Source organism: Saccopteryx leptura, chromosome 2 (assembly GCF_036850995.1).
Source record: "Saccopteryx leptura isolate mSacLep1 chromosome 2, mSacLep1_pri_phased_curated, whole genome shotgun sequence".
NCBI classification, from domain to species: domain Eukaryota; kingdom Metazoa; phylum Chordata; class Mammalia; order Chiroptera; family Emballonuridae; genus Saccopteryx; species Saccopteryx leptura.
In genome coordinates, this window is record NC_089504.1 from 270,360,068 (window position 1) to 270,386,128 (window position 26,061).

General features: G+C 36.2%; 1 protein-coding gene across 5 annotated transcripts in view; it reads right to left on the reverse strand.

Annotated features, from left to right (window-relative positions):
* RPS6KC1 (ribosomal protein S6 kinase C1) overlaps positions 1 to 26,061 on the reverse strand; it is a 177,942-nt gene that overhangs the window by 39,858 nt on the left and 112,023 nt on the right. For 3 of the 5 annotated variants that reach the window (XM_066361770.1, XM_066361767.1, XM_066361769.1), the window contains 3 exons: positions 21,799 to 21,891; positions 5,342 to 5,389; positions 3,577 to 3,709 (listed from right to left, as the gene is read on the reverse strand). In XM_066361770.1, the coding sequence (XP_066217867.1) occupies positions 3,577 to 3,709; positions 5,342 to 5,389; positions 21,799 to 21,891 (274 nt within the window). Of the gene's footprint in view, positions 1 to 3,576; positions 3,710 to 5,341; positions 5,390 to 12,837; positions 12,862 to 21,798; positions 21,892 to 26,061 lie in introns of those variants that run through there. The other 2 variants (XM_066361771.1, XM_066361768.1) reach the window with 2 other exon arrangements.

The window sequence follows — 26,061 nt, forward strand, 5'->3', positions numbered from 1 at the left end:
ACATTTATTTTCAGGCATTTTATTCAAGACTAACATCATTTCATAAACATTTTCTAATTTTCATAAGAATATGAACTTGAATGGCTGTACAGCACATCCATGAGCTAGATATCTTGATATATTTAAATGTTCCTCTGTTGATGGACACTTAACAGTTCTCCAGTTTTCTTCTATTACAATTAAATATATATGTATATATATGTATATGTACACTTTCATATACACATACTTGACATCCTCGATTATTTCAAGACAGAATCCCAGAAGTGTAAGTACTAGATCAAGAAGCATGACTATTTTTAATGCATCAGATACATGTTGTTAAACTGCTTTACAGAAAGGTTATCCCAATAAACAATGTATCTTGGTGTCTCTTCATAGCAACTTGCTTATATTGGATTAGCAAAGTTTACCAATTTGATATATCAAATATGGCATCTTATTTAATTCCCACTCTTTTCATTACTAGGTAAAATTTCTAAATGCGTTTGCTGGCACCTTCCTTATGGAATTCGTTCTTAATCTAACCAAGCACCCAAATTGAATTATAACAACTCTGCATGTTCAAGCGAGAAATAAACTGTTTTAGCTCTTCTTTCTTTGCTAGGTGCCCACTTAAATTTAATGCTCAATGTGGAGCTACAGAAACAAACATTTTGGTCCTATCACATACTTTTTATAAATTACAAAACCATGAAAAAAATCACATAACTTACAAGAACACATTATTCCTATTGAAGTTTCTCACCCACAAAAGCTGAGTGGGTTTACTTCCCATAGAATCAGGCCCAACAGACAAACTTACTCAAATGTCAATTTTACTGTTTTAACGTTAAATATGTATACTAATCTTAAAAAATAAAATACCTATTATTGGCTAAACCACAAAATATAAATAGAAAATACCTAACATGGTTATGATTTTTAACATTTTAAGAATTTAATGAGACCCTTCTAAGCCCCACTGAAGCATATAAATAGTAGATATTTGCTACTATAGAGCTACTATATCAGCTACTATAAAATATGCAGAATTTTTATAATTCAGTTTGGGTACTTCTTTAGGTTAAATACAAATTCCACAAAAGTGCAAAACACATTTGGAAATTTTACCTAGTAATGAAAAGAATACAAATAGCAATTCATAAGATTTAATAACTCTCTTTGTCTTTCATGGGATTTTAATCTACTGGTTTTCTATAAGATTGCAATGAAAATTTGTTAAATATTTGCTTGACCGGAATTAGAACTGTAAAGTGATATGTGTGATAAAATGTTGCTGGATCAATGATCAAAATCATCTTTTGACTCAGCAATTCTACTTCAAGAAATTTCTCCTATAAATAGTTCTTAAAAACAAAGGTATATTGGTAGAAAGAAGCACTAGAAATAATTTAAAGACCAATTAACAGAAGAGTAATTAAATAATGATAAATCCGCCTAACTAAAACCAACCATATGGCTCACAAAAATTAGAGGATATTTTGTCACTTCATATTGATTTTTAAATACTCCTAATTTTTGTGAGCAGTATACTTTGTATCTACTAAACAACTATAACAGTAATATTTACAAATAACCTACATAATTTCTACCACGTTCCAGGCCCTGTTCTAAGTACTTTATACATATCAACTATTTAATCCTTGTATCAATCCTATTAGGTAGGGGACTTCCTTGACAACTTATCTGAAACAGTCTCCCAGCCCTTACCTATCAAATCTCTTTCTGTTAGAAATTAGTACAGTCCCTAGTATTACCTACTGGTCTCTTGGTTTTTGTTTTTCTGTTTGCCTCTCTATGACAAGAATGTAAGTTTCAAAGGGTCAGGCTGTTTTCCTGGCTTGTTCACCTACACAAACTCAATAAATTTGTTGAATGTTAAATGAATCCAGAGTCCCTACCTGCACTATAATTCAATACCTCTGTATTGTAAAATCTTTTTAAAATTAAACAGACACCTAAAACACACAGTAAAAAGACACCCCCCTCAAAGTGTAAATAATCCAAAACAAATTATATGATCATGTGACCATTCAAAGTCAAGCATGGTCAACCATAAAGGAAATGAGACGTGGTAAAGATCATCTTAAACAGTGGAAGTTTGTAAGCCATTATGACTATGCCTTTAAGACAGGTTATAAAGATTTTCTATAGTATCAAAGGAACTTCATTGGAAATACCAGCTTTAGAAAATATAAGAGAAGGTGAGGAGATGGCAGAAGAAAAACTAAAGTATTACTTGGAGAAGGGAGAGAACAGGAAGGGGAAGTTGTAACTAGAGGGGTAAACTAGGATTGAGAATTTGCCAGATAATCTCCAACATGAATATTCTGCCCTGAGTAATAGAATATTGACTATAATTACATTAATCCGACTGACCTTGTTCTAAATTATTATGGATTGTTACTGCACAAGTTATTTTTGTCCCACAACAGAGGTGGTTGTATTCCACTGTCAGATGACATGACCTCTAATTCAATAATGTCTGTAATGCACTGGTATCCTCAGATAAAAGCTGTCTATAATGTCTGAACAAAGGTGAATTAGTTATCCAATTCACACACGCAATTAACTCTCTTAATACCTGAGAGACCATGGAGCCCCTTCTGAATTTCCTATTAAGTACCACATATGGAGGTCTTCTCTCCATCTGTGGTAATCTTGTGCTGCACTTCATAATAAACAATTTTAATAGTTTATTCCCATCAAAAATCTTGCATTAGTTATCATACGAGACCTCATTCTGCAAAGCAATGACTCATTTTCCTGGGAAAATGACTTAAATTCCAATGCTATGCCTATTGGTAAAGTATAATAGTTCTCTATTATCAGTAATGTAAAAATAATAACACCTCCATGAAATACAGAAAATAATTTAATTTTTCCACCATTTTTAAGAAGACTTCTTAAAAGCCAAAAGGCAATATTTATAATGTGGATTTATATTTATATGCTGTATTCAGTCATTTTAAATTAAAAAAAAACCACTATTTAACTTCAGGCACGGAAGGGCATAAACAAATCAAAACAGTATTTTTTTCACCTGTACCCTCTACTCGGAGCTGAAACTTCAGAAATGGTTTGAAGGCAGAGAGTGTGCCTCTGCTTTGTACCATGTGTGATGCCCATGGCTGGAAACCCAGAATAAAATAACTAGGTCATGTCAAATGGCAAGCAAATACCCGGGCCTTCTAAAACGGGAGGTAATTAATTAATTCTTCAGGGGATGCTTTTTATTTTAGTCATCTAACATTAACGTATCCTTTTAATAGAGATCAAGAAAACAAAATAAAATCTGGCTCATCCTATCAGCTCAATTCTAGAAGGCAAATAGGTAAGTATCTCTAAGAACGGTGCTGTAGTTCAAATGAACTCTGCTGCTCACCGGGTTTCCACTGCCCCTCCCAGCGCAAAGTCGGGGGCGGGGGGAGGCAGAGGAACACAGCAAGTTTCTTACATGCGTTTCGTATGTTTTATCCACTCGTGTAATGACAGAAGAAGGACATTTGAGAAACTAAAAAGCTAAGTAAGTGACATTCTTCGCTCCATAAACAATTTAAAGTACAGACCAACCTTCTGCGTGCTGCAGCACAAGAAATACTGACTCCTCAGAAATGATGTACTTGTGCAGACACACCATGTTGGGCACGCAGCGGGGGATGATGGTCTTTCTGTTCCTGCTGTATTCACTGCTTTTCCTTAGACCCTGACAGAGAACAAAAAGGTCAGTTGTACCCTCAGTTGCCTTTGGAGCCTGCTGTGCTCTGTGTTTATCAACCAAACTAATCTATCCGAGTTACTCTGGGCTTCAGAAAAACCACTCATCTGCTGCTCTATGCCCCTCAGTCCCTGGAGGCTCTGCTGATGGCATCTGGCGTGAATCCAGAGAGCGGAAGATGCCACAAAGCTGCCATTAAAATCAATTACGTGGGTCAGTGTTTTTATTAGAGATGCTCTCAAACTAAGTCATCAGGATGACACACAGTTATTTCTCTATGACCTTTTCTTAAGTTTTATTTTACTTGTATGTATCTTTAAAGCAGTAGTCACTGTGAGATCAATTCAAATTCCTGAGACACAAAAGGTATTCCTAGATTAAACAGGCAATTTTAAAATTCTATTGTAGCCCTGGCCAGTTAGCTCAGCTGGTTCAAGTGTTGTGTTGTCTCGGTACATCAAGGTTGCGGGTTCAATCCACGGTCAGGGCACATACAAAAATCAACCAGTGAATGTATAAATAAATAGAACAACAAACTGATGTTTCTCCCCACCCCCACTAAAAAAAAAATTAATAAATAAAAAAAATTAAAGTTAATAAATAAAAATAAAATAAAATTCTATTCCAAAAACATACAAAGATTATTTTAACTGTTCTCCAAAGAACAGGTGTGCGTAGTTTCTGATGTCATACCTTGGTTTAAAAATCTGGGGAAATGCCAGTGATACAGTATACTTATAAAAAGAACTTTGTTTCAGTATATGTCAATGTGACCTACCGCCATGCTGATAAAGTAATACAGAACGTTATCAGAAAAAGAAATATAAATTTAACCTAAAACTGACTAACTCTGAATGCTGTAGAAATGCTCATTTTGGAATATTTTTAGAATATGTACTGTCACAATCCATTTCAAATACAATTTCAAAATTAAAAAAATTGAGGGGTTTTTATTTCCTTACTCATTTAGTTACAAATCAAGTTATACAGACAATCAAAACAGAGATCAAAAAGAGGACCAGGGATGTAGATAACACTTTCCCAAACTCCTGTAACAAAGACTTTAAGGCAAAATTTCAGCACTTAAGAACTTTAATCACATCATGGATGAGATGGAATTAAACACAAATTATACTAAAGGTATGAGAGATATATTTAAACTGCATACTATACATTTAAGCAACATGAAATGAGTCTTCAACTTAGGGAACGTGCAGATACTCCAGTTCTGTTAGCCTTTTGTATAGTGCATTTTCACCAATTAAAAAAAAGTTGGTTTTGCATCTCATTTTCATTTTCATAATCAAACAATTTTCTTTGACTTGTTGTTTGCTTTTCTGATGTTCTTATTTAATTTTTAAAAAATCAAATGCTTTTTTTAATCACTTCATAATCATTTTGAAATATCCCCTAATTTTTGTGAGCAGTATAAAACACTTTTTAAATGTAGGCTAGAGAGCACTTATCAACTATGATAAAAGAACAAAAAGTAAAATAATATAGACCACCACAAACATAAATGAACATTCAAATACCCCAGAAAAAAATATTTAATTTTTTTTTCTTTCAGAGCACAATTTGAAAATGTTTCAGATCATTAAACATACAAATTCTACTTACTTTTAAAATAAATGTTTGCTCTGTCCTTGTGTCCATTACAAGTAAAACCTACATAAAAACATGAGTAAAAAAATAATTTATTCACGATAAATAAAACATTAAATCACAACTTTTTAAAAGTACACCTTAAGGATTTGGGGAAAACTGCTGAAATTGACTCCACCAAAATTGTTAATTTCTGAATAGATTTCTTTTAAGGCACCCAATCACAGGATTGAAGTAGTCTTACCTAAAGTATTATGGTTTCCTTTCTTAAAATGCCGTACTTTAGAAACATTACTATGTTTCATTGATCTATTTTAAAATATATTTCTTAAAAGTAAAGGAAAAAAAATTTACAGGAACTGCTCAAGTCTCAATTTTCTCCCTGCAGCCCCCTCTGTAGCCACTTGCTATAATGTGATCTCAGAAACAGGCTGCTGTTTAAGGCATCCTCACGGTGCTTGCTACTTCTCCATCCTGGACTCATCCTAACTTCTCTTTTTCCATCAGCAAATCCTGTCAGCTCCATTTAGAAAATGTATCTAGAATCTAAACTCGCCTCACCACTTCCACCGTTATTTCCCTGATCCAAACAAAGACGCACCTGGATCATAACAATGGCCTCCCAACAGCTCTCTCTGCTTCTGTCTTTGCTGCCCTTGGTCTGTTCTCAAAATAGCAGCTTCGGCTTTCTTTTTGAAACAGAAGTAGATCATGTCACCACCCCTCTCATGCTAAGAAAGGTCTGAGTCCAAAAAAATGATCTCAGAACCCTTCATGGTCTTACATATTGCCCCCTCAAACTACCGACTCCCCCACTATCTTGATGGATAGAAGGAGTCAAGACAAGAAATTATCCTACCATACAATTAATAAAATATGATTGATAATCTTTTAATGTTATGTTAATTCATAATTAACAAAATAATAACATTTATATTTTATTCTTTTGGAGACGCTACTATCAGAGATTGGCAAACTTGTTCTATAGAGATGCAGATGTTAGATAGTTCAGGGTTTGCGGGGCCCATGCGGTCTCTATTGCAGGCATTCAACTCTGCCATTGTGGCACAAAAGTAGCTACCACCTGAAATGGGCCATGACAGAAGTGTTTACACCACAGAAATCTGCAAACACGGTAAACAGGGATATTTTTTCTCCAACTCTAGAGACTAGGAATCAAGGATGAAAAAAATTGTCAAGCTTGAGAAAATAAAAAAATGGTGGTGAGAAGAAAAATGAGGAGTTAAGATGGGAAATGAGTTTTAGATGGTAAATTCCATCTTAGATGTGATTAATTTGAAGTAATAGTGATATCACCTTGACCTCTCTTCAGAGTGTCTGACAAATTTCTGTCGGTCTCCATTTCATTTCAATTAAATATTCCTGCAGATACCTCCTGAACATACACTTCTGCTTTCCAAAGCCCTGTCCCCACTAAAAACCAAAACAGTTTCTCTTCCTATAAAACTATACTACCATCTAGAGAACCCCCCAAGTCAAAAGTTCCCTGAGTCACTATGAATTCCCTGCCCCTGTCTCCACAATTAGTGACCAAGATAGTCAATTCTACCCCCTAAGTACTTCTCTTTTCCAAACTTTACTCCCTTTCAGCTACCATGCTTTAAGTGTTTACTATGTACTATGCTTTAACCATGTGTAATCGATGTTAATTCTTTCAACACCCAATGAGATCATTTTACCATTTCTAGTCTAACTATGAAGACATTATAGCTTCATCTGTAGAAGCTGTAATAGTAGATACTAATGGTATCTACCATATGTGAAAATTTCAGTGAGAGATAACCTTGTAAAAGTGTTTGGTGTAGCCAGTTCTTATTACTATTGCTGTCACTATTATTGCTTCTTCTCCCTGAAATGCCCCCCTAGCCACTAACCAAACAAGTACTCATCTTTCCATATTCAGCTGTAATGTCTATCTGTTAGTAACAATCTTTTCTTCCTTTGTTCTCACCCAGTCTACAGTACCAACTTCTATTATAGCATTTCTAATCCTTCAGTTTGGTTTTACATTTACTTGTCTCCCTCCCAATCAGATTTCAAGTCTTTTATCAGCATGTTGAGGGCAGAATAACAGTCACCAAAGGTGTTCACACCTTAATCTCCAGAACTTGTGAATGTCATATTACTGGCAAAAAGGACTTGGTAGATGTAATCAATGTACAAACGATAGAACAGATGATTGTGGATTATCTGAGTGGGCTCACTTAAGTCACTTGAACCTTTAAAAGCAGACAGCTGTCTCTGGCCAGAAGTGGAAAATGCAGACATGATAAAAGAGGAAACTAAAGAGCTCTGAAGGCTGAGAGGGACGCGCAGTCACCGGGGCTGACACGGAGGCCCACGTGCAAGCACCGGAGAGAGGCCTCCCGGAGCTCAGAGCAAGCGTGGGAAGGAACAGGCAGCTTCAGGGGCACCGACAGCCCCTGGCTGACAGCCTGCAGGGAGGAGCGTTCAGTCCCACAACAGCAAATAAATAAATAAATGCAGCCAGCAACCTGAATGAGCTTAAAAGTAGATTTTCCCCAGAGTCTTCAGTAAGGAACACAGCCATGTCAGCATCTTGATTTTAGACATCTATCCCATGTGACAATAAATTTAGTTGTTTAAAACTTAAAGCTGCTAAGTGTGTGGTCCTTTGTCACGGCAGCAACAGCAAACTGTAGCAGGCAGAAACTGTGTTTTCTCGGACCTCTGAGTCTCCCACAGTCAGTGTTCAAAGTAAGTGAATTCAGTTCTAAAAGTTCGGAAGGTAGATGGCATATGGCAATGAAGCTTAAAAAATAAGGTGAAACTGAAGGTTTATACTTGAGTATTCTCCATAAAGATAACTGCTAAAGACAAGAGAACATCCCCCACTAAAATACTTTCTACCAGACACTGTGCTGGGTTTTAAAGAATTACATCATGTAACACACTCAACAATCCAATGAGGCAGGCATACTTTAACCAGTTTTACAGATGAGGAATCAAACATAAAATTTGCTCACGCTCACAAATATAAGATGTGGTAGAAGTGAAATTTAAACCCTAGCAGTCTGGCTCCAGGGGTCTTTCTTTTTTAACTGCTAAGCTATACTATTTGTGTCTAAATTTTGAAAATTTTACATAGTTGGAATATTGAGGGTATACAGACAACAACCACCAAAAGTAGAGTGAGAAAAGTATAAAGAAAGCTAGAAAAAAAATAGTTCAAAAACAAGAAAACCAGTAAATGCAGTGGTTCAGATGTCAAAGAAAGAAGATGCCTTAAAATGAGAGCAATCTTCGAGAAAAAACAACAAAGAGAAGCCAAGAAGATGAGAAGTGGGAAGGAATTCCTGCCCAAGGCAGTGAGGAAGCCACTGGTAACTTTTTATGCCGCATTATGTGTGAACGGGTGGGGAGAGAAGCCAGACTCCTCTGAGTTAATAATGGGTGATTAGAAAATGGAGGTGACACATATAAATCTCTTAATAGAGAAATATGTCAAAAGAAGGAAAAACACTAAAATGAAAGAGTTCAATTATTTTATGTTCAAACTATTTTCAGAAAGGGTAGCCCTATTCTCTCTATTAATTTCCCTTTGAACTACATTCACCAACAATCAAACTCCACAGCATAGAAACGCCACAAAAGAACTTGAACCTTGACAGATAAATTAACATATCATGAGAGTCAAAGGAGGCAAATGGGCCCTGCCCTCTCTCTGCAAAAGAGGACTCAATGAACAGTGAGTCTGTGAGGACATGTAGGGTTCCTTCATTCCCATTTCTTTTTATGTCAAGTTGTGTCTCTTTTAAGCCACTCACCAGAATGCCAGTCCTATTTAAATAAGATACATCTGTATGAAAGAGAAACGTTTCGCTAGGTAAAAGGTATGGAAGCTATTCAAAGGAAAGAACTTCTTTTTCCTTCCAGAAGCCTCTGAATTGACTGGACAAACAATATGTGCATACAAGGAAGCGATATCTCTTTGCTGGTCTCAGCCATGGAGCAGGAAGTGGATCAGATGAAAAGGTCAAATTAAGATCGATAAACATGGCTGGGAAGTGCTGCTTTGTTTACATTTACTTCCTTCTCCTACCAAGTCTGTTTGCAGTTAGACAACGTTCACATTGAGGCCATAAACACAAGAACATATGTGATTTTTTTAAAATGTGCCCTTTGACTGTCAATTTCTCCCAAACAGGTGTTGGCTAAATGATTATAAATTGGCCTCTGGATACACCTCTTCAACTGAGCCGTACAAGAGCTGGTGATAATATAATTAGACCTAAAAACATCAGGCCAGTGAATGCTTTCCATCTGTTTGGCAATAATGTTTAGTTAACAATAGTCTTTAAAAGAAGCACCTTCAACTTCAGTTCTTAAAGTTATTTATAGAGCCATTCTTAACACACCAGCACTCTTGCTAACAAGAGCTTTAGCCACTTGGAAATTATTAGCCATACGGCTGGATACAAAGAGAAACGACTGCATTTAACATCTGTATCTTTCCAAATTTACACGCTTCAAACTCACTTAAAGTCATTTCTTAATGAAGAGTGCTGTGGTGCTGCATTAATATTTAGTTGCATGCACAAAGATAATAAGGAGCCAAACATTTTTTTTAAAGCCAACAGTAGGCCAATCTGTAATGAAGTTGTCAGCATAAAGGACAAAATAATAGCTTCTTTAACCCTCAAACAGAATTTGTTCATTTGTAGACTATAACACATCAATTTAAAAAATGCTCATGGGTTTGCTCACCTTTATAAAGACAAAATTCTAATTAGGTACTAATTTGATACAATTGTCTTTCCAATAAAAAGCTCCTAAAACTGTCTCTTATTTCATAATAAAACAAGCACTATAACTAAAACTGTCATGAAATAATTATCCTGGATAGCATATCTTATTGAGAGAGTACAATTAATGTACTTCTCCTTTTCATTTTTCACACTTATTTATCAGCACTATATTAGTATACGGTCTAAGAGAAGAGATTACTCCATCTTTGCCCATCGTATTATCTAGAATAACTGCTCCTCACTGGGGAATAAAAGCAACTTATCCCATAAGGATTAGCCTCATCTGTTCTTCAATTCCACCAGCACGACGAGAACTTGCTCACTCTTTTTTCACAACAGTGGTAGGAAAAGCTCCCACTGATTATATGTCTGGGTCTTCCCATTAACTAGAATAGGGAAAGCCTAATATGTAACTAGGTATCACCTTTGGAAAGACTGGAGGAGTGGGGAGTATATCAAAAGCACCAAAGATGATTATTTTTTAAGCATATGAAGAATAAATTTGGAAGAAAGAGAGACTCCTGTACCATAAAGCGACGATGATTAAAGTACAGGAGTATGGAGGGCTCCCTTCCGTAACCCTCTGAGTAGTACAAACGTTCATGTACATCCTCGTGCCCCCTGACCACACAGAGTACGATCGATTTATTTTAAAAATGTGTAAGGCAACATTAAAAAAAGGCAAATGTATGTTCTTCTTCTTTCCATACATTGGTTATCAAACAAACATGATTTTAAGTTAATAAAACTGGAACTGGAACTAATTTCATTTTTTTTTTTTTTTAAATAACTCACTCCCGGGGGTCAGTGAGCATGAAAAAAAACTCACTACTTAAAGGGCTAAAGAGTGTCTGTCACCCATTCTTGAATCTTTCTAGATATTTATATGTTGACATTCAACATCTGTAAGTCTCTAAAAATAACTTCAGCTCCAATTCCTCTAAAAATAAAGATTACTTAGGCAATTTCAGGGAATATCTATCTCTACATTGGTGCCTATTACTTCACAGGACTCCAGAACAATTAATAAAAGTTTAAAAAAATGTTTAAGAAACATATAAAGAGAGAGTCATCTTGGACAAACACTGCCTTTCCCTTAACGGTGTCATGCTGGCTAGACACAGCCCTAGTGGACTTCAACTGTGCAAGTTATACCTGTGGGAGTCCACACATAAACATACCAGAAAAGAATGAGATCAACATAATAAAGAAGCCACAGAAAACATACAAGCCCGATTGGAAGACAGTTTTTCTCAACATAGTTTCAGATGAATAAGTTTATACTTACTGTACTCTCCTTCCAAAGAGTTCACACTCAACAATTTCAGTAAGTTACTACGTAAACTCATCTTGGCAGCATTACAGAAGCTGGTAATATTATTTTTCTGTAGAAATGGTTTTGAACAACAAATCTTTGCTTCCCCCAATACCACATGAGGATAATCAAATGTTTATATTTACTAAAAACTCATCTCCTTTCGTATGCTTATCATATTCAAAATGTATTTCTAAAACTGGTCATTGTTAATTCCATACCTTATTCTCACAAGATATTGCCTATAAAAATTCAACTACCAGAAAGCAAAGAATAAGTGACCTTTAATACCAACAATTCTCCCCACTGGGGTCTGTCTCTTCTCTGGCATCAGAAGGCTAGCAGTGTTCCCAGCAACTCCAAAAGCAGAAGATATTGAGCCCACAGCTTTAGTGGATCAGAAGTTGCAGTGTCAAGAGCATCAGCATGAACAGACTGTGCACTTCTTTCATGTTATGCCATAAAACCAGTCTGTTCTTGGTGCTCATATGCTCATCAGTTATGTCACTGATGAGAACTGAAGTATAAAGAGTAAAATTCGACATGGATACTTATAATCTCTAGTCCATAGAATATTTTCATTTACTATTCTCAAGGATCTCTTTTTGGTAGAGACAAGTATAAAAGGTACCTGTAGGATTTAAGAGGAACAGAAAAAAAAATCTTCAGAGTCTTATCAGTCTTATTTGTCCTAGAACTTTCAATACGGCACATTATCGTGAAGTGAACAAACAATCCAGAAAAGGTAATGCTTTGTGGATTGCTGGCAGTCAAAAAATCACCAACCAACTCAGAACAAGAAGAAATACATATATCTCTTTGAGGCAAGCTGAGTTCCTCAGGCTTCTACATAACCTAGAGATATCTCCAAAGGTAGGAAACAACGGCCCAAATCTACGGCTCTGAATGGAGTTCCACATTTCTTTCTAGTTATTAAAATCCAAAATACCACAATTCAAAGTATACTTTAAATGTTTATCCAAACACCTTTAACTCCTAAAAAAAAACATCCCCTATTTCAGTTTAATTACCTGTCTTAACTCCAGGCAAATTGGGGCAGGGATGGGGGAAAGAACACAAAACAAAGCTGATAAATAACTAATTTCTCTATAAGAAAACAACTAATTTTAGATTTCTTTGAATGCCCAGACATTTGCAAAGGTTTTAGTATGCTAATTTCTTAATTAAAAGATATTTCAGCAGTGAAAGCTCTTTCATATGCACTACTGACTCTCCATCAAACATTAACTTTCCAACCTAACACTAGTATAGCCGGTGGCAGCCTGAAGGTTTACCATCTGCTGCTACCCAAAGTCACTGTGGCCACCTTCAGAACATATGCATCAAAGCCCCCACATAAGGGGCTGAAGAAATACTGCCTAAGTCAGCATAAGGGGATGACAAACCCAGAGGCAGGCAACAGGCAAGCTACCAGAAAACACAGGACATCAGGAACCATCAGTCGTCCTTCGAATAGGTACCCAAGGTCACAGGAGACCTAAGGGCTGAACAAAAAGACAAGACAAATACTACTTGTAATGGAATTTACTTAAGTAAATTAAGTAAATGTGATGATTTTTTTTTTAAAAGGAAGGGGATCTAGTCACACATCTAAAATCACCTCTGATTTTATTCAAAATAAGTATACCATGAATAAAATAAAATAAAATTTAAGGTGTTTCAGTCAGCCTGTCTATGAATAGTAACAAAGGTTTTTATTTATTCCTAAAATAAGACACTTTGTTTTGAAAGGTTTGTTTTCTGGAAACCATCACACCCACAACCCAAATGTTACCCAAGGAAAATGCACTTTGAGATGAGGTTTTAAAAAATCCACAGAATACCAATTAAAAACCCTGGCTTCTGGCCACTCAAAAAATGGCATTTATTTATAATAATGATCACATTTACCACATTACCTTGTATAAAAACAAAATACTGAGGTGTCTTTTAAAATATTTTTTTAAAAGAATCTCAAAAAACTTGCCCTATTCAATTATAATATTGAATCACTGCCATATACTCATCTTAAAAGAAATTCACAAATATGAATTTTGCTTGTACTTCATCTTTACTTTCTCCCTTTTCTTTAGTATTTTAAATGCAGCTAAAACAAAAATCATTACAGAAAATAATTTTTTAGAAAGTAATGCAAAATGCACCTTTTTATTCTTGATTTGAAAATGGCAACAGATACACTTTGTTTACATTAATTCTAATCTAAATCCAGATATTTTAAAGTTCTTCAAAAGTTCCCCAGGGAATTAGTTATTAATTTGAAATTAGGGAATTATTAAACATTCATATACCATAAGAACTGCCGATGAATCCCATTTGTCCTGTCCTCTGTTTAAACCAGCGGTTCTCAACCTGTGGGTTGCGACCCACAGGTTGAGAACCCACAGGTTGAGAACCGCTGGTTTAAACTGAATCCATCCATAACCTGTTAAAGGCAACCAGAAAAATAGTTCCTTTAACATAACACAATACTGTATTGTGTGTGTTTGCCCCACGTGAACTCAATTTATGCCTTCATATACCTAGTAACTGCAATAATAATTACAGTAATTTTTGAAGGATCATAGTTTATCATTGTGATGGCTAAAAAGAATAAATGGTACCAGAGTAACTTTATCTTCTAAGATATGATATAAACAGATGATTAATCATACAATTTGAACAAGAAAAGGAGCATATTTTGGTGGTACTGTTGGTGAAAACGGTACCAGGTGTTAGACCAGTGGAGTCAGACGGGACCCTGGTTTTAACAACCATGGTACTTGAGTTCACACTAAGAAAGAATTCAGAGGCAACACTCAATCTGTAAGAGAAAGTGTATTTAGCAAGTCTCAGAGGTAGGAGAAGGGAGCTGTAGAAGAAATGGGCTCAGAAAAGTTACAGAGGCAAAGAAAGGGGCCCTCGAGCTTAGGAAGAAGAGAGGGCCTGGACCCCTGTGGTGATGCTCCAAGGGGGAGAGCTCACTGGGTCCTCTGCGCTAAGGGTTTTTAAGGAGAGGATCTTAGAGAAGGTCCCAGGGGAGGCTCTCAACAGAATATTCATCAGCTTTCCAAGTGTGCCCTTTCAGGGTCACGGTCTCCACTGGCTGGTCAGCACCATGGCGGGGGGTCATTAGCCATTGCAGCTGATCCTAATATCAGCCATGCAAGGAGGTACACCACGTGACAAGCAATGTGCCAGCGGAGGAAAGGGCAGAGAGACTAAACCGCATGACCAGTGCTGTTCTGGGGGAGGAAAGAGTACCCCGTGGATGAGGTCCTTGTTTCCCCAGTTTTGCTAGGCACCCGGGGCTTCCCGCCCTAGTGACCTTCTGGACCCGCCCATCATCCCTGCTCCGCTGGTATCTAACTGCCCACCTCAGTACTCAAACAGATTTGCCCATCCCAGTCATTTACTCAATATTCAAAGCCTACACTGTTTCATTTCTCCAAAGGACACTGAAATATGGTTGGCAAAGTTTGTTTTCTTTGACAGACTAGTATCAGGATCAGAAAGGAAAAGGGATTTAAAATACGTTTCTCTCCTTCCCATCTAAAAGTCACTTGGCCAAAACTCTGGATTACTCATCTTCAGGCAGATAGCTAAATCTAGTCCTGCCCTACAGCATGCAAGATACATGTTATTCAACAGAAAACAGTCAGAGAAGTAATTATTGCAACCATAAACATGAATTTTAAATTTCTTCTCTTCCTATTAGCCAATGTCAGTGAATGTGAGTCAATTACTCAACGCTGTCCCATGCTAGGACGTGAGGTTAATGACTAGTGAACAATAGAACCAACACAGAAATGTCTATTATACATACATATATATATATATGTAAAGAGTTTTACTTTGTGTAATTTTCAAATCCTAAGCCTATACATTTATTACTTCATAAAACCTGCTTCCAGAGGACATGGTGTGTCTTTGTAAGAAAACTGGATATAAATATAGCAGAAGGTGGAATATAAAAGACAGGAAAAAATTGGGTTTGAAACAGAAATGCTGAAGAGCTAGGAAAAACAACCACTTAGGAGGCTCTTCTCAGATCCAAAGGCTTTAAAAGCTAGATCTCTATACCTTTGTCATTCGCGTTTTGATTGTCTGTTTTCTGTTTTTGTGAAGCAACTTGCCCAAGGCCACAAAGAGACTATGCTAAAGAAAGGTTAAAACTCTGAAGTTCTGGGTTTATAGGACCAAGTTCAGCTCATGCCACTCAATTCCATAATGAAACTATTTATACTATCTCTTCGGTTTGAATTCTGAAACTCACATGGAATAATAACTTGACACTTAAATTTAGATAAAAATTAATTCAATTAAAAGTACAGTCTGTTGTATTTAGCTTTAGATCCCTTCTTATTTGCATTTGCTAGAAAATCCTGTATTTTTCGCACAAGACGCACTTTTTTCCCCAAAAGCGGAGGGGAAAATGCCCATTGCGTTTTACGGAGAGAAAAATATGTTATTTTATTAAATATTTTAACACACCATTTAGTTCAGAATACTTTTTTTCTTATTTTCCTCCTTAAAACCCTAGGTGTGTCTTATGGTCAGGTGCATCTGATGGAGAAAAAATACAGTAATACTCTAGTGCTGATATAAACTATGTCTACTCATACCCTGCTTTAATATTTTCATTCTGCTGCTAGATGTGTTCTATAAATATGCTTGAATCAATTTATAGACCCTAGAAACTAATATAAATCCCTAAAAAGAAGCAGGTATGTCTACATAGTTTTTATATAGTGTTCAAAATTGGCACGGTGTATACTCAGTTAACGAATGCTATCGTACAATGATAATGGACACAGATGCTACATCTTCAAGTCAATCAATACATATGCAACTAAGCTGCCAATGTCAAAGGCAGTCTGATTGCAGTTCAGAAGAAAATGCCTCAAGGGCAAGGAAGCTATTATTTTTAAACATTTTTAATAGGATTTGTACTTTTATAGCAGATGGAGCTGAACTTCTGGTACTGGATCGGTGCTTTAAGATGACCTAGAAAATTTATTTAGTATAAGAATATAATGTGTTTATGTTCTGAAAAATTCCAAATTATTTTAAAGCACATATGAAACACAAAGGCAAAATACTCATTCTCAAACTATTTCATTGACTGCAACCCAGTGCCTGCCAACAATGGATAGGTGTACCCTGGGAGAGGAGGTGAAAGGGGAGGAGGAGGGATGTTCTGACAGTTTTCAGTTCAAACCACCCTCTTGTTCTGATCCTGCAGGTGTAGTATATTTTGAGGTGCAGGCTCACTGAGTATTTGAAATCTTAAAACCCATATATTGTCTCTTTTTGTCTTTTACAACTTAAAACCCATATTTGTACTTTACAACTATTCAACAAGTATTTATTGACTCCTTATTGCATGGACAGCATTGTATTCAGTTAGGCATTATCAGGGAAAATAAAAAGAAATATAAGATACAGTTCCTGCCCTCTTGGACAAGTTAACAATATATTTAAGGCAACTAAAATTACATGAGTGAAAATAATGCACAACTGACTCAAAGAAAGAAAAGATGAGTTATGGAGGAGGTAAGTTTTCAGCCATTTTGCAGAATGGACTGAATATAGGTGACCAAAAAGGAAGAATTGGAAAAGCTGAGGAAGCTAGAAAGAGAGCAGACTCTCTGAGTCTCCCACACCTTTGGACTGGAACACTCTTTGTGAGCCAAATCCTACTCATCCCTCCTTTCTTTGCTTTGCTTACTCTCAGAGGAGAGCCCCAAGCTAGGTGCCCCACCCATATGTTCTCACAATAGCCTACTGTCCTTCCTTCACCCAAAGCTCTTTCCAACTACTGTAACTGTCAGTTTACTTATATTTCCCACTCGATTATAAACTCTAAGCAGGTAGAGATTAGGTGTGTTTGGTTCTCCATTATATGTCCAGTGGCTAACACCACCCTTGTCACATAGCTGAAGCTCAATAAATATTTGCTGAATGAATGAATAAATGAGAAAACAGAAATGGAAATGACATGCAGAGAAATGGTACTGAAGCAGGCCAATCAGAATAAATGGTTTCAACACATATATATTGAGTATCTGCTATTTGCAAGTCACTATGCTAATGCCAAGAATAAAAAATTATGAAACTGGTGTCTGATATGTTGTAGAGACATTCTCCAAAGATATATATCTTGAGGACAGGATTTAGACTATATTTTCTATCTAACAGATGTCTATAAACACTGTGCAAAAACAGATTAAAATGTTCATTTTTTTAAAAAGAAGAAAAACGTGTGATTACTTGAGGCATATGAAGGCTTACTGTAGGAGGCATAGAAACAATATCAAAAAACTACCATACAAATACAAACAAAATAATACTGAAGATAAACTGTAATTGAAAAAAAATCCTACCATACAATATGGATGAATGCTATCACATCTAAGTTCAAGGCATTAAAAGAACACAGCAATAGATATTTAAATCAGATGGCAATGGTAAGCAAGGGAGCCTTCCTAGAGAAGAAAGTAATTAAGAATGAGAAGAAATTAAGTGAAGAATAAAAGGAAAAGTCACTCCAGGTAGAGGGGTACATCATGTGTGTAACATGATGCCCTGTACACATTACAGGTTCAACAGGGCTGTAACCAAGAGTGTGTGTTGTGGTGGTCTGGGAAAAGACAGGTAGTTGCAAAAACAGCAGAGTCCCAAGTACCCTGTACAGCTTCTCTCCTACTAGTGACATCTTATGTAGCTATAGCACAATATGAAAACCAGGCAACTGATATTAGTAAAATACTGTCTACTAGCCTATGGACTCTTTTATCCTTTTCATAGGTAAGTTATACAATAGTGAACTTTCTCAGAAACTTCATTCAATGTTTTAATTCCTTCTACAATCTCCCCACCAATAATCCTTCAGCCTTTACTTGAATATCTCTAATGACACGAAACAAGTAAGATATGAAGGAAACCAGTCTGCCTTTGGTTGATTCTAATTCTTGAAAGGCATCTGTAATCATTGACACAAATATTGACAACTCATACTCACTTTAGTTTTAGTTGTGTTCTATAAGGATATTAATAAACAAGTCTCATCCCTTACAACCTTTCTCCCAGGAAAGTAAGACATCCTGCTTTGCCTAAGATATTATTCTGGCATAATTAACATCCCCTTTCACCCTCAAGATTTGAGCAACACATTATATAGTCTATACTGGAGAGCCTTCAAAAATATAAACACCACATGTGTTTTTACCAGGTTAACTATCACTCATTTTTCAGCTGTTCTGTACATGATACGATTTGGAGGGCCTTCACTAGCCTTATCATTCCTGCTCCTAAATACAAACCAGTTTATTTATAACCCAAGAGCCCTAATGCTTAAATTCCTTGTTGCATATACATTAATGAAAGATTTTCTAATCCCAATTAAAGAACAAAAAGTCACTTATTGCCTGACCAGGCGGTGGCACAGTGGATAGAGCATCGGGCTGGGATGCGGAGTGCCCAGGTTCGAGACCCCAAAGTCGCCAACTTGAGCGCAAGCTCATCTGGTTTGAGCAAAAAGCTCGCCAGCTTGGACCCAAGGTCGCTGGCTAGCGACCTTGGTCTGCAGTAGCCCCACAGACAAGGCACATATGAGAAAGCAATCAACAAGCAACTAAGGTGTCACAATGAAAAACTAATGATTGATGCTTCTCATCTCTCTGTTTCTGTCTGTCTATCCCTATCTATCCCTCTCTCTGACTCTCTCTCTGTCACTGTAGGAAAAAAAAAAAAGTCACTTATTTACCTCTGAATACTAGACCAAGATACAGCTATGGAATGACTGTCCATCTGGGTAAAGACACCCGAGTGTCCTGAACAGTGGTACTAGACAGCTGTCTCACATTAAACCAGTAGGTGTCACTCTATATATAATATAGTATTTAAAGTTAATCTTAAATTTCAATCCATTCATTAAGTATTTAATTTAGCACCCATTATGTGCCAGCCATGATTCTAGGTGCTAAACAGAGGTGAACAGGAAAGTCACAGTCCTGTTCTCAAGAGCTTAAGGTCTAGATATTAATGAACAAATCTGCTTTATCTATTTTCTATATAAAAGTTTATAAACTCCTGTCCTAGTGAAATTTTATTTTCCAAAGTTAATAAACAATAACACTCAAAATAACTCATATAGAACAAACACTGTAATGAGACCGAGTCAGAGAAGCTGTTCTGTACAGGCTTTCTAGCCATTTGAATTTATTCAACATTTCTCTTCCGAACTTCAAATCTGTAAAACCCAAATTTTAGATATTCCTCAGTACAATGGATAGAGATTTATCTTAAAAACAATTCAAATTTTTAAAAATCTACATATTCACAATCATGCTAAATAGAGACTATGTTACAAAATTTAAAAGATGATTTGCAAAGCTTATTTGACTCTCATACATATTTCCTTATCTCTACTTAGAAAAGTTAAATGTCACCTTCTAAACACCAAATTCACTTCCCAGGTTAACAGAGTAAAGACACTAACAAATTATGCCTCATCAAAGACTTCAGGAATTCCTCCACTGTCAAAAGTCCTTAGTTGAATAAATCAGGACTTCAAGGTGACTTACTCATAATTAGAGCATAGTAATGAAAGGACACACTTGGTCACAATAAACAGATCTAAGAGAGGGAGCAGACACTGTACATCAAAAAAATGTATTTGGCCCTGGCCGGTTGGCTCAGTGGTAGAGCGTTGGCCTGGCATGCGGAAGTCCCGGGTTCGATTCCCAGCCAGGGCACACAGGAGAGGCACCCATCTGCTTCTCCACCCCTCCCCCTCTCCTTCCTCTCTGTCTCTCTCTTCCCCTCCCGCAGCCAAGGCTCCATTGGAGCAAAAGATGGCCTGGGCGCTGGGGATGGCTCCTTGGCCTCTGCCCCAGGCGCTTGAGTGGCTCTAGTCGCAACAGAGCAACGCCCAGATGGGCAGAGCATCGCCCCCTGGTGGGCGTGCCGGGTGAATCCCGGTCGGGCGCATGCGGGAGTCTGTCTGACTGCCTCCCTGTTTCCAGCTTCAGAAAAATACAAAAAAAAAAAAAAAATGTATTTGCCCGCACAGAAATCCAAGAACCCAGGAACTATTCAATTCCTACTTTGCTTCTCTGTACTCTCAAACTGAATGTTCTCCACACTGGAAAAGCTAGAGAAAATATGGTTAAGGCATCATTTCAGGCTACAAAGTCCTATTGCTTAGAATTAAGTTCAAAATTGTCATATAAATTTATCTGAGAAAAACAGTGTAAGAATTTAGTAAGAGACTGACAGCTGCATGTAATATCCAAGCTAACGTTCCTTTAGGAACACCTAAAGCATGAATTACTGTCTAAATTACCTGAGATACACTCCTTATCATTCAATTTAGCATGGACTCCCATGCATCCTTTAGAACACAAGAAGTACTCAGTAAACAGTAAGTTACAAATGACCACCAAGGTGCTTCATAAAAAACAGTTAATGTAAAAAAGATATAAAACTATGTTATATCTTAATATTAACTAAGGCACTTTCATTGACTTTGAAAGGTTAAAGTAGTGGTTGATCAAATATATTTAAAACACAGGTCATTGTGTATGATTTTTAAATTATACTTCTAAACTCTTTAAAAGGCTGTTAATGTTTGGCATATCTGAGATGTCACCAAATTGAGGGGAACTCAATGGCAGATATCTCTGTTTTCTTAGCATTTTTATTCCAAAATGTGTGTGTGTGTGTGTGTGTGTGTGTGTGTGTGTGTGTGTAGGAGAGTTAAGTGTATTAGGAAAAGCATAGTTTTTGAAGTCACAATGATAGTTTTTAATTCCAGCACTACCCTAATTAGCTATGTGGTCTTTGGGCAAGTTACTTAACCTGTTTTAAACATCACTTTGCCACCAAGATGCAAACAACAGAGTTGTGAGAAAGATTTAATAAGTTGTTTAATATAAAATGCCTAATATATGGTCCGACACCTAGTAGGTGCTCAATAAATAGTAGTTGGAAGAACGCCATTTTTCTGTTTGACTATTAGATTGACTATATTTGTCATTGCTAAACAACTAGACTCCCAAGTTTCTGTAACTAACACAAAGTATATCTTTATCCTGCTATAACAGGTTTAAAAAACCAAACCCCTTCTCGACTGAATGCCAACAAATACGCTTCTTCTCCTTTAGCTCCAATATATTTTGCATGACCTTATATGAATTGCTTAGATGAAAGCTTTTTCTCTTCTGCTTTTGTTATTTTAAAGTGCAGATGCATTTGAGTCATTTTCTCCTTTTGTTTCATATCCTTAAGATCCAAAGCTTCAAAGACATAATGTCAGCATGCAGTCGATTTATGACTGAACTCTTGAAGAGGCACTGAAGAATTACCTTGTCAATCACCCCAAGGACTCTGAAGGCCTTCAGCTCCTCGGCAGGGCTCCTTAGGTTCCAAGGGGGCCTTGAACTTAGTGATCCTGGAGGCTAATGGAAGATATCAAAGATTACACATCAATCAGGGAGGTACTTGAAGGAAGACTGCCTGCTGAAGCAAATGCCAGGCCAAAGGAAGCTAAATTTATCATAAATCAGAGAATGGGAAGATGAAAGAAGTTTCTGTTTGTCTGTAATGTAAAATAAAAAAAAAATACAATCAAAAATAAAGAAAATCAAAAGAAAAAGCAAGGAAAAGTTGCAAGTAAATAAATCATAACATTGAAAAAGTTTAAAAAGAAAAATTAATGAGCAGCTGGATAGTTTCCAGTGTAACAATTCAGGTTCAGAACTGTAGTTGCAACTATAATAAAACTCTGTAACAAATGAGTAATTGAGTCAACAATCAATCACAGTCTTATATTTATCCCAGACAGCTCAAGAGTAATTTAGCACAGAGAACTAAAATACAGTATAATAATAAACTGTAGGGAGTGAGGGAACACAAGTCATTCTCTCTCATCATGAAACTATATTAATGTTACTTTATAAATATACAGTACATATTTTAAGAGGGATTGGCAGGTTCAAATTCAACCAGAAGAACTGCCAATAATAGTGAAAAATTAAGACACTCCTCCCTCTAACCAATAATTATTAAAACTAAGCTTGTTTAATCTAGAAAAGAGATGATTTACAGGAGAAAGAAAGAAATTTAAATATTTGAACATCCGTAATGTGGAAAAATTAGTCCGTTAGCTACAAAAATGTCCAAAAAGATCAGTGAACACAGAAAGGCATATTTCAATACAACTCACAGTAAAAGAATAATCCTAGCTTCTCATCCATTGATGTTAGTTTTTCCCTACCAGTAAAGTAAAGACATTAGACTAGATACACTCCAAAGACATCTCCATTTGGCATTTTTAACCAGAAAGCAATACTATCTGGATCCTTATACTAAAAAGGTGATGCTGCAAAGGATAACTGGAGACCCAAAGCTTTACTTTATTATATCCTCAAAGCAGACCTTTTGGTTGTCAGACACCTTATTAGACCAACTAGGAAACACGTTTCCCCCAGGAGTGGAAGAAAAATATCGTGGTTAATCAAATGTCATGATTAACAGTTACTGAGACACCATTTTTGGTACTTCAAGTCCTCGTGCAGACCAGCATTGCCAGACAGGAAGCTGCTTGAGAACAGGAAGTGCACCTTATTCATCTTTACATTCACTGCCTAGCGTGCTAGTTGAATGGAGAGGGGAAGAACAGAAAAGAGAGAGGAAGGACAAAGAGAGGAATGAAACAAGAGAGACTGTATAGATAAATTCAGTGTCATTTGCAAATAGAAAAATTCACTTGTGAAATACAACTTCAATATGCCTGAAAAAATGTTTGATTTAAGAGAGAAGGCTACTTTTTAAAAACACTTAACTTGAAGACATTGGTAATAACAGCAACTGGACTGGATAATAATTGTTTTAAATGGATTTAATTTATACTTTTAGGATATGTTTCAAAAATACTTATTTAATACTTCATGAGGTGCTCGGCTAGACGACATTAAAATAAACAAAACAGATATACCTTTGCCTCCCTAAAAGCTTAAAATCTAAGGAGAATATTTAAGGATACAAAAACATTTAGCAATGTATTTTAACAGACATATAATAGAAACAGTCTCTTCTTTCAGAATTCAAATCATTTCAACTTTATCTCTCATCCTGCCATGGGGTACTTATAAGAAGTTATTATAATCCCAATTTTACAGATAAAGTAAGGGAAGCTCAGAATGGTTGAGTGTTTGTGGTCAGAAAGAGCAGTGGAAGACCTTGGTCTAGACTCTATTGCACGCAGTCTTCCTTAATACAGTCTGACAATTATAAATTCATTTTCCCTGTTCCATTATCAAGAAAAAAATAAGTGCCTGGCCAGGCGGTGGCACAGTGGATAGAGCGTTGAACTGGGATGCGAAGGACCCAGGTTTGAAACGCCAAGGTCGCCAGAATGAGTGTGGGCTCATTTGGTTTTAGCAAGGCTCACCAGCTTGAGCCCAAGATCACTGACTTGAGCAAGGGGTCACTTGGTCTGCTGTAGCCCCCTGGTCAAGGCACATATGAGAAAGCAATCAATGAACACTTAAGGTGCCACAACGAAGAATTGATACTTCTCATCTCTCTTCCTTCTAGTCTATCTGTCCCTATCTGTCCCTCTCTCTCTCTCTCTGTCAAAAAAAAAAAAGAAAGAAAAAGAAAAGAAAAAAATAAGAACTGCTTGTAATTTTGGTGAAAGAAATGTTGAGAAAAATTTATAGGGGAAAAAGAGTACTTTATGTGATAATATAGCCATTACATTCGTCTTTGAAAATATAACCAAGTGTGTCTAACATCCCTATCTCCTACATGTACCTTCTTATTCATTGACGTCATTGGATCTATCAGTTTCCAAAAGTTAACAATTCACTTTAGCAACCTCAACAGAACAGATAGCAAGCTACAAAATCACTACTCCACCTTTCAATAAATTATTACTGTATGCCCACTACGTGCATGAGAGCTAAAAAGGATATACCATATTTCCCCATGTATAAGAGGCACTATTTCTAAAAAATTTGGGGTCTAAAAACTGGGTGCATCTTATACAGTAGTTATATTTTTTACTTGCATTTCTCACTTTTTTGCACTTGTTTTTGCACTCATTGTTGAAGACAGTGATTCATCATCAGACACAGATGAGGACAAGCTAATGGATAAAGAGTTTTGACAGTGATGAAGAGTTGTATAAATTTTATGATGAATAAAACTTGAGTTCAATAACTTTATGTAATACTTTTTTTTTCAAATTTCAGGCCCCAAGATTAAAGTAAGTCTTATACATGGGATCGTCTTATACATGGAGAAATACGGTACATCATCAAAAGGCACAGTCATTAGCTTCAAAAGTCTATAGTTTATCTGAGGAGATAAGCCAAATACATGAAACATTAAATAACATTAAAACTTTTTTTCAAAATACAATAAAATAGAGGCAGGTCACTAGTTGGTATATGATAAACTGGTCACAGAAAGAAATAAAAATAAGGTGATTTTAAATGCTATATAGAAATTAGGAAAAGGATATTAGAAATAGGATTGGAAGGAAACTGTTCTGGCTGGGGGCAAAAATGGTCATATTGTAGAAAAGAGGAAAATAAAATTACACACTTAGAGTCAGTCAGTTCTCACAGGCCTTGAATGCCAGGAAGAACAGTCTAAACTATATTCTCCAGTGTCTGGAAAACAAATTTTTGTACAAGAAACAACCCAATGAAAACAGTGGTTTCATAAGGTTACTTTTGCAAAGACGGGAATGGTGAAATTGTAATGGGGAAAGACCAAAGGTAAAGTGATCATTAAAGTTCTCTTTCTACTTTAACCATCTATAAAAGTTTAAGATCAAAGAAGTGAACAAAGAAAGATCATGAAATAAAATCATCAATAAAAAAATCCTATTAATATATTTCTTATATGCAGCATTTAAATTGGGTAGAATCCCTATAGATCTAGTCCTTTTGTCAGATGGCAAAACGAAACATAAATCCACAGAATTTTAAGAACAGAAAGAGACAAAGATCAAGTCCAACATTCTCTCTCTTTTTTTTTTTAGAAAACTGAGAAGCAGCAAGGTGAAGCAATTTGTTAAAATGGTGACAAAACTAGGTGATAGATAAAAGGTGATTAAATCTTACTTATATAAAAATGCATCCCATTGTTTGGGGAAATTTCAGCCAATGTTATGGAATGGAGCAATCGATATGTTTATAGGCAACCCAGCTGATTTCCTTAATAAAAAAATAAATAAAATTTTCACTTATATGTATTAGCTACTGTAGCAGAGGATGCCTACAGATAAGTAGCAGTTGTATTCATCTATAACAAAATTAAATACAGAGGTCAGGGAAGGGGAGAGGGAAGAATATTGATGACTCAATCTTCAAAACCGAAGACACCACAGTACCTATCACCCAAACGCGCAAGCCCATGACAGACATTTCTGTTAATCCCACACTCGGTCTCACAGAACAGTGCTCACGGGCAGCCTCCCCCTGTGGATTAGACTGAGCACACCAGTAAAACCTACTTACTATTTCTGTTCTACACTCTCTAAATGGCTAAGTGAAGCTTACCTTTGTTTTTGTTTTATGGATTTTTTTTTATCTTTTTCACTTGATGTTATTCAC